This window comes from Bufo bufo, chromosome 9, assembly GCF_905171765.1.
Source record: "Bufo bufo chromosome 9, aBufBuf1.1, whole genome shotgun sequence".
In the NCBI taxonomy this organism is placed as follows: Eukaryota; Metazoa; Chordata; class Amphibia; order Anura; family Bufonidae; genus Bufo; species Bufo bufo.
Genome location: NC_053397.1, coordinates 18916303 through 18926382, shown reverse-complemented (window position 1 = coordinate 18926382; position 10080 = coordinate 18916303). Strand labels below are relative to the sequence as shown.

The window sequence follows — 10080 nt, the reverse complement described above, 5'->3', positions numbered from 1 at the left end:
TGTAACAATGGCTTTCCTTGTCCGCAAGATGGACAAGAATAGGAAGTTGCGGACATTCAGACACGGAATGCACACTAAATCATTTCCGTTTTTTTTTGTTGTTGAGAAAATGGTTACGCATACTGGCTGCAAAAAAAAAAAAGGAGCAGGAGAAGCTGAGCAGATTGTTGCCAGATTGGGGGGGAGAGAGAATCACTCCCCGTCTGCACAACTGGTAACACCCATCTGGACCTTCATTTCAGACTTCTAGTAATTGATTCAAAACTTCTAGTAGCAATAGTAGAGGGATACTCCACAATTATTGAACAGGAAAATTCCACGTGATGTGCCATGTCAGTATTGGTTACACGTGGAGGTATATATTTTTTTTTTTTTTAGGTATGTGTTGATAAGTGACATAATTTGCGTAACAGCTCATTTACATATGATAAACAACTAGACTGTTACTGGACAACCCCTTTAATGACTGTTTTAGCGTATATCAGCAGTGCAGACAGTGCCATATGCTGCCCCCTGCCAGAATATGGACATTTCCAGCTGGCGCTGGGTCTGATGGCTGAGATGCTTCCTTATTGTTATTCAGGTAGGTGACAGGTGGTCTTCTACCATGATATCCCCCCCATACACTGAACTCTGCTTATTTCAGTGTACCGCTCCAGTTAATGGGGTTATACTGCAGCAGCTCTCTCTCCTTCAGCATCTCCATCGATCGGGTCAGGCGGTTTTCTTGCCATTTGCTCTCCATTAACTAAAGAAAGAAAGAAAAAAAACTTGCAGGATAAGTAATGTATGTACACAGTGACTACCAGCAGAATAGTGAGTGCAGCTCTGGAGTATAATACAGGATGTAACTCAGGATCAGTACAGGATAAGTAATGTATGTACAGAGTGACTGCACCAGCAGAATAGTGAGTGCAGCTCTGGAGTATAATGCAGGATGTAACTCAGTATCAGTACAGGATAAGTAATGTATGTACACAGTGACTGCACCAGCAGAATAGTGAGTGCAGCTCTGGAGTATAATACAGGATGTAACTCAGCATCAGTACAGGATAAGTAATGTATGTACAGAGTGACTGCACCAGCAGAATAGTGAGTGCAGCTCTGGAGTATAGAACAGGATGTAACTCAGGATCAGTACAGGATAAGTAATGTAATGTATGTACACAGTGACTGCACCAGCAGAATAGTGAGTGCAGCTCTGGAGTATAATACAGGATATAACTCAGGATCAGTACAGGATAAGTAATAATAAAGTATATATGACATATACTTGATATATAATGGTACAGACTCACCTGCTTGTTCTCATCCCGGTATCTCCTCAGGAACAAGGATTTTGCTCTTTCTTGCTCTAGATCCTGAATCACCGCAAATCGGTCGGCCTCTTTTAAGGCTTCTAGCTCCTTGCTTTGCCCGGCGAGCGCCTCTCTGCTCGTGGTCCACTTTTCACTCATCTGCTTCTTTAACAGTTGTCTAATTTCTCTCCTGAGATATAAAAATGTATTTATTGAGCAATGTGTGACTGACAGTCGTGTGCCTTATAATGTGAGAACTGTATAAATGTCATCTGCGCGGAGCCATAATTACTCTCTAAGTTACAGGCCTAAAGCCTGAGGCTGTACTGCTGAGCGCCTGATGAGAGTAGGCCTCCTGCTGAACGGTCAGGTGCTGTGTTGTCATGTCTGTTACCTGTAGTCCTCTTTCTCAGCTGCGGTGCCATAAAATGGTCGTCTCCAGCCCTGGTGAAACCTGGTAAAGCACAGGATGTTATTACAAGATGATTTACTTTTCATAGTTCTGCCATATGCTTTAAAGAAATTCTCCTGATTGCCTGCTGTAAGATATTCTCTTTACTCCATTATAAAGGTGCCTTCTGAGGTGGTCGCACATGCTCAGTTCCATCCTTTAACTTCCACCAGCCATATCTACTGTTGGAAGCTGTGACAGTTATTACATGGAAAGAGCTGCAGTAGAAAGGACATGCCCCCTGAGAAAGGATACTCCCTCCTGAGCTGTGCTAGGGAGAGAGCTGCAGCAGAAAGGTCATGCCCCCTGAGCTACCAGCCTGATGAGAAGCTAGCAGAGCAATGACTGGGGGAAGCTCTGGATCCATGTGAGGTACAGGGCTGGTTCTGGCTATTCATCTGTCCTCATGTTATGACTCCATGAATAAGTGTTTGATTCCCGCTGTAGAACCGTGTCATCATCATCCACTGCTTGGACCCACATCGCCATCTGGTGGTGTATTCTGTCATAGACGGCAGGCGGTGTTGTGACACCTTCCATAGTTGTATGTAAAAGTGATATAGAGATAATAGGGACCTTCACACTAACACAGTACTACCCTCCAGCCCACCACCTGCTATGCTGTTGTCATCTACATGGGCACCTCGTACCTGCTGTATTCTTTCTGCTGCATGTTGATGACCCTCTGCTGGTTGTGATGATGAGCGGCCACCGTCTCCAGGCTCACAATTCTTCTCCTCACATCTGGGGGGTGCAGGGGGTTCAGGCGCTGGGGGAACTGCAGAATAAAAGGTGAACGGTAATAAATAGGACTGTATTCCTCCTGGAGCCTGGGCCATACCCTGGGTGTCCTGGCTCCGGAGCCATACCCTGGGTGTCCTGGAGCCTGAGCCATACCCTGGGTGTCCTGGAGCCTGAGCCATACCCTGGGTGTCCTGGAGCCTGAGCCATACCCTGGGTGTCCTGGAGCCTGAGCCATACCCTGGGTGTCCTGGAGCCTGAGCCATACCCTGGGTGTCCTGGAGCCTGAGCCATACCCTGGGTGTCCTGGAGCCTGGGCCATACCCTGGGTGTCCTGGAGCCTGGGCCATACCCTGGGTGTCCTGGAGCCTGAGCCATACCCTGGGTGTCCTGGAGCCTGAGCCATACCCTGGGTGTTCTGGAGCCTGAGCCATACCCTGGGTGTACCTGGAGCCTGAGCCATACCCTGGGTGTACCTGGAGCCTGAGCCATACCCTGGGTGTACCTGGAGCCTGGGCCATACCCTGGGTGTCCTGGATCCTGAGCCATACCCTGGGTGTCCTGGATCCTGAGCCATACCCTGGGTGTCCTGGATCCTGAGCCATGTCCTGGATCTTGAGCCATACTCTGGGTGTCCTGGATCCTGAGCCATGTCCTGGATCCTGAGCCATACCCTGGGTGTCTTGGAGCCTATGCCATACCCTGGGTGTCTTGGAGCCTGGGCCATACCCTGGGTGTCCTGGATCCTGAGCCATACCCTGGGTGTCCTGGATCCTGAGCCATGTCCTGGATCCTGAGCCATACCCTGGGTGTCCTGGATCCTGAGCCATGTCCTGGATCCTGAGCCATACCCTGGGTGTCCTGGATCCTGAGCCATACCCTGGGTGTACCTGGAGCCTGAGCCATAACCTGGGCCATACCCTGGAGCCTGGGCCATACCCTGGGTGTCCTGGATCCTGAGCCATACCCTGGGTGTCCTGGAGCCTGAGCCATACCCTGGGTGTCCTGGAGCCTGAGCCATACCCTGGGTGTCCTGGAGCCTGGGCCATACCCTGGGTGTCCTGGAGCCTGAGCCATACCCTGGGTGTCCTGGAGCCTGAGCCATACCCTGGGTGTCCTGGAGCCTGAGCCATACCCTGGGTGTCCTGGAGCCTGGGCCATACCCTGGGTGTCCTGGAGCCTGGGCCATACCCTGGGTTGTACCCACTAGATGGACCTTTTCAGGTCGTGTACAGAGATGATTTACAGCTAGGCACTGATGTCGGGCACTACGTACCATACATGTTTGTGATGGGGCTGCTGTGGACAGTGCGGGGAGGCACAGCGGAGTAATCGAGCATCTTCTTTTTGGTGTATTGAAGTTCCCCAGTGTGACAACAGGGGTACTGGGCAAGGACACCCCTCCTGCAAGAAGGGAAGAGTTCTCATTACTGGGTGCGCACCCATAGGTGGCGCTATAGCCCCACTGATTCCCATAGGCTTTAATGTATTATTGAGCCTAAACCTCAGCAACAAAACGAGTCACATCATTGCTTCCTAAGGATCAGCACACGGTTCTCCTGAAATCCTCTGCTGGGATCTGCTCCTAATTGAAATACTCTGTGCTGCTGTAATGTGTGCACCACTTGTCACCATTAACCCCCCACACACACACACACACCTTACAGCACACGCAGCCCTGTCCTCTCTAACATCATAACGCCGCCTCCGATAATAGCTGATTCCTGAAATACTCTGTGCTGCTGTGCCCTTTCACCATCTTTCTGTGATCTCCCACTTGTCTTCAGGCAGCTCCTGGCATCATGACACTGCCCCTGGAGCATTCAGCCCTGACCTCACCCACGGTATGGGTCACTGTCTCCCACAAGATCAGTCCACTCCTGAAATGCTCTGTGCTGCTGGGGACTCTGCTTTCACCATCTGTCTATGACCTGTGAACTCCCACATCACGGCTCAATTTTATCCTCACCAATATCAAGGTCACCTTCCTAAAATACTCTGCACTGCTCTGGAGCATGCTTTTTTCACTTTCTGTGACCTTTCACATGTGTCCATTGCCCTTTTCACATACCGTTCTGTCTCCAATAACATCATGTGAGTGGACGACAGGTTGCTCCCTCCAGCAGAAGAGCTACACATTCCCCTCCTTACATGCTCTGTGCTGCAGTGGGCCTTGCTGTTTCCACTTTCACTCGTGTTCATTGCCCTCTTCACATACAGTTCTGTACATTACCATATAAGTGGACAGGTCACTGGCCGCACCAGAAGAGCAGCACATTCCTCTCCTTAAATACTCTGTGCTGCTGTGGGCCAGGATCTTTCCACTTTCTGTGACCTTTCACTGTTCGTTGCCCTCATCACATACAGTTCTGTCTGTTATAACATTCCGAGTGGACAGATCTCTGCCCCCCCCCTTCCCCACCAGAAGAGCAGTGCATTCCTCTCCTTAAATACTCCGTGCTGCTGTTGTCACACTCCTGATCTGAGTGGGTTAAAACCCTTGATCTGATTAACTATCGGGCGGAGGCCCCCCAGTACTCACTGAGGCTCATTCTGTGGCCGCGCCGGGGACGTCTGCTCCTGTAAGGACAATGCAGAATGTTAGTAAATGTCACCGACATTACAGGGACCGGGTACATCTGCACGAGAGGACGGGGGTGGGGTACAAACCATTCAGGACAGCGGTCCCAAAAGTCCCTAGTAAAGTCCTCTGGGCCTTTAATGACAATTGGGGACCAACCTATTGCACCCACTTAACCCTCTCATGGCTGAAACACAACTATTTCCAAAAATTCTCATGATAAATGGCGTTGTTGAGGATAAAAAAAAACATGGCTGCCTCTTTCCAAAAAACAGCGCCACGCTTATACACAGGTTATCTGCGGTATTGCAGCTCTGCTCCTGTTTTATTGGAGCAGAGGTGCAATACCAGACACAACCCGTAGACAGGAGTGGCGCTGTTTTTGGAAGAAATCGTCCATCTTCTGTACAACCCCTTTATGTAACATATTTTCTTTCCGTGTCCGTTCTGTTTTTTTTGCGGACCGTATACGGAACCATTCATTTCAATGGGTCCGCAAAAAAAACAAAAACTGAACTTTCCGTTTTCATATGTCCGTATTTCCGTTCTGCAAAAAAATAGAACATGTCCTATTATTGTCCGCATTACGGACAAGGGTAAGACTGTTCTATTAGGGGCCAGCCGTTCCGTTCCACAAAGTACGGAATGCACGCGGACGTCATCCATATTTTTTGCGGATTCGTTTTTTTTTGCGGACCGCAAAATACATACTGTCGTGTGCATGAGGTCTTAAGGGTAGGGCTCCACAGTCACATTTGTCGACAAAATGACGACCGTTATTGCGCCCCCTGCAGTTTACAAAGGGGTTGCCTTTTAGCAGATGTTCTTAAGATGCAGACTTGCCGTTCTGGAGCTCGGTAAAGCTGGGTGACAACCCCTTTTCAGAGCTGATATGGTGGCCTTATTGTTGGTCACCCAGCTTTTCCAAAAACTGAGAAAACAAGGAAAAAAAAATAATCGAATATGAAATCGATGCAAAATATATTGAGCGAATTGCACCAAAAACGTATAACGCATAGTGCATATGAGTTTTTCACATATCTGTCCCTTTAAAAAGGAATTGCAAAATGCATCAAATTTATTATCACTGTGCGCCATTTTTGCCGCCAAATATAACTTTGTCTATACAGAATCATAAACGTGTCTGTGCCGGGGGGGGGGGGGGGGTGACATTTTTGATAAATTTGCGGCAGTTTCTCTAAACCTCCTGATACATTCTAAGTCAATATTAACATCCCCCCTGGCACCATGCTCACCTGGGGTCCCTGGCGCTGCGGGCTCCACTTATAGCGGGAGACGTTGGGTGCTCATAAGCGCGCAATGCTAATCCGTGGGACTAAGGTGTCACTTTCCGGGACGGTCGCTCCCTCCTCCCTCTCAGCTTGCTTTTTTGTGTCTCTATTGTAGCTTATTGCTGGACTGTTTGCATCATGTGACCCGCTTCTCCTGGAAACCAAGGGACAATAGGGCCCCGCCGAGTGACAGTCTCCAACATGAGAGCCGCTTCGGGGACTCCCACAGAGGGGACGCCAGTGCCAAGGAATGCAGATTACCATCCCCGGGGCCTGTAAAGGAGCAAATTATTGTATGGCCTGGAGTGTGAGCAACTTCCTATAGATCAGGTACCCGTCTAGTCTGCAGAGGGGGGTAAAGGGTTAACTCCGCGCCGGCAGTGAAGCTGGCCACTTTGTGCTCCCGTCCCTGTGAAGCCGCTCCTGATCCTGCAGCGCTGAACTCTGAATCCTCTAAAGTAGAAAAACAAATAATGCAAGTATCCAAAGAGATTAAAAATCCCCCACCGTTTTGTGTACACAGCTCTTAGGGTACTTTCACACTTGCGTTGTTCTTTTCCGGCATAGAATTCCGTCACAGGGGCTCTATACCGGAAAAGAACTGATCAGTTTTATCCCCATGCATTCTGAATGGAGAGCAATCCGTTCAGTTTGCATCAGGATGTCTTCAGTTCAGTCGTTTTGACTGATCAGGCAAAAGAGAAAACCGCAGCATGCTACGGTTTTCTCTCCGGCGAAAAAAACTGAAGACTTGCCTGAACGCCGGATCCGGCATTTTTTCCCATAGGAATGAATTAGCGCCGGATCCGGCATTCAGAATACCGGAATGCCGGATCAGTTGTTCCGGCATGCGCATGCGCAGATCAGTAAAAATGTGAAAAAATGTACAAGACGGATCCGTCGGTCCGCATGACAAGCGGAGAGACGGATCCGTCCTTGCAATGCATTTGTGAGACGGATCCGCACCCGGATCCGTCTCACAAATGCTTTCAGTCAGCGGCAGATCGGCGGATCCGGCGGGCAGTTCCGACGACGGAACTGCCCGCCGGATCACACTGCCGCAAGTGTGAAAGTAGCCTTAGGAAGAACTATGAGTTTCCATGGTGACAGACTACAAAGAAACCCTGTGTAGTCAGATTCTGTGGTGCGTGAAGTTACCCTTAGGGTAAATGCACGCGTTCGGGATTTGTGTGCGGACAATCCGCACTGAAATCCAACCAGTGTTTGCAGGGAAATCCGTGCGGTCAATCGGTGCGAGTTTACATGCGGATTTGGTGCCGATTTTCCACATGCCGATTTTACTCTTCCCATTGAAGTGAATGGAGAAAATCCGGTCTGGAAAAATAAAATAAATTGACGTGCTGCGGAATTTAAAATCCGCACCGTAGGTCAAAATCGGCACGGAAAAAATCGGCATCGTGTGCATGAGGATTTCAAATTCTCATAGAATACAATGTACATGACCTACGGTGCGGAGTTTCCGTGCACAAATTCTGATGGTGTCCAATTAGCCTAACATATCAGATGAAGGATGTCAAGATCTGCTAATCATTTAATGAGTATGGAGGGAATGAGGATCGGGAAAGGTGGATTTCAGGGCCGTTCTAAACATGCGAGGCCATGGAAAAAGCCATCTCATATCTATCGATCTGTCTATTATCTATCTATCTCATGTCTATATCTATTTATATCTATCTATTTATTCATATCTATGTAATATCTATCTATCTCATACTGTATCCATTTCAAATGTATCTACCGTATATACTCGAGTATAAGACGAGTTTTTTGGCACATATTTTTGTGCTCAAAAAGCCTCCTCGTCTTATACTCGAGTCTAGTCTAGCTCCGGTAATACAGACAGTGCGGGGGGCGGCGCTCACTCACTGACGTCACGCGCCTGCGCCGCCTAGTAGGAGAAGGCGCGTGACGTCAGTGAGTGAGCGCCGCTCCCCGCACTGCCTGCTATTACCGGAGCAAAGACAAAGTAAGAATACTGCTGTGAGCGTCGGGGAGGGGGATCTGTGGATGGCACTGTAGGGAGATCTGTGGATGGCACTGTAGGGGGATCTGTGGATGGCACTGTAGGGGGATCTGTGGATGGCACTGTAGGGGGATCTGTGGATGGCGCTGTAGGGGGATCTGTGGATGGCACTGTAGGGGGATCTGTGGATGGCACTGTAGGGGGATCTGTGGATGGCACTGTAGGGGGATCTGTGGATGGCACTGTAGGGAGATCTCTGGATGGCACTGTAGGGAGATCTGTGGATGGCACTGTAGGGAGATCTGTGGATGGCACTGTAGGGGGATCTGTGGATGGCACTGTAGGGGGATCTGTGGATGGCACTGTAGGGGGATCTGTGGATGGCACTGTAGGGAGATCTGTGGATGGCACTGTAGGGAGATCTGTGGATGGCACTGTAGGGGGATCTGTGGATGGCACTGTAGGGGGATCTGTGGATGGCACTGTAGGGGGATCTGTGGATGGCACTGTAGGGGGATCTGTGGATGGCACTGTAGGGAGATCTGTGGATGGCACTGTAGGGGGATCTGTGGATGGCACGGTAGGGAGATCTGTGGATGGCACTGTAGGGAGATCTGTGGATGGCACTGTAGGGGGATCTGTGGATGGCACTGTAGGGGGATCTGTGGATGGCACTGTAGGGGGATCTGTGGATGGCACTGTAGGGAGATCTGTGGATGGCACTGTAGGGGGATCTGTGGATGGCACTGTAGGGGGATCTGTGGATGGCAGTGCCATCCACAGATCCCCCTACAGTGCCATCCACAGATACCCCCTCCCCTAAACAGTGCCATCATGGCACTGTTTAGGGGAGGGGGGATCTGTGGATGGCACTGTTTAGGGGGGATCTGTGGATGGCACTGTTTAGGGGGGAGATCTGTGGATGGCTCCCTGTATTTAATGCAGAGTGTGTGTGTATATAATGCACACACTCTGCATTAAATACAGGGAGTCACCCTCTTGCAGATGTGTGTATATAATGTAGAGTGTGTGCATTATATACACATACACTCTGCAATATAGCTGCATTTCCCACCCTAGTCTTTCCCATTTTTTGGGGGTAAAATTAGGGGCTCGGCTTATACTCGGGTCGGCTTATACTCGAGTATATACGGTATCTATCTATCTATCTATCTCATATCTATCTATCTTTATCTATTTCTTTCTATTTATCTATCTATCTATCTATCTCTTATCTATCTATCTAATTTATAAGTGCACTAATCCCGTTACTACCAGAGGGTTCTCACACTTTCCTTTCCCAGCAGGACTTTTAGTCTGGGGTCAGGTCCCTTTGAGGTCGGTGCCTCTTCTCTTGGTAATGACAGGACAATCCATCTGAATGTAACAGCCGGAACATGTAACACATTGTCTGTTGCTGCGGTAATCCAGTAATGGAGACATCTCCTGTAACCATTATACAGAACCTACTGGTCAAACTGGTCGTACTGGTTCCTGGGGGTCACATTAGGCAGCACCTCTTCAGGAACTTGACATCATTGTCGTTCACCTTGTGAAACTCTCTAATCTCTTCTCAGAATGTAAGGAGGAGAGTCCACAGCAGCACAGAGTATATCAGGAATGGCCTGTGCTGATTTTTGGCAGGGACTGTGCTGTCCTGCGATGATGTTAGCGAGGACAGGGCTGTGAGTGACACGTGTCATGATGTGAAGAGGGTCGACGGAGACAATGGA

General features: G+C 49.3%; 1 protein-coding gene across 1 annotated transcript; it reads right to left on the bottom strand.

Moving 5' to 3' along the window:
• Positions 1-614: 614 nt before the first annotated feature.
• On the bottom strand, positions 615-6752 carry LOC120978985. Its single transcript, XM_040407469.1, has 7 exons — positions 6328-6752; positions 5033-5070; positions 3767-3894; positions 2400-2527; positions 1693-1752; positions 1299-1488; positions 615-748 (listed from the first exon to the last, which is right to left on the bottom strand). The coding sequence occupies exons 2-7, from the start codon at positions 5040-5042 to the stop codon at positions 638-640; spliced, it is 627 nt and encodes a 208-aa protein (XP_040263403.1). The 5' UTR covers positions 5043-5070; positions 6328-6752; the 3' UTR covers positions 615-637.
• Between the last annotated feature and the right edge of the window lie 3328 nt (positions 6753-10080).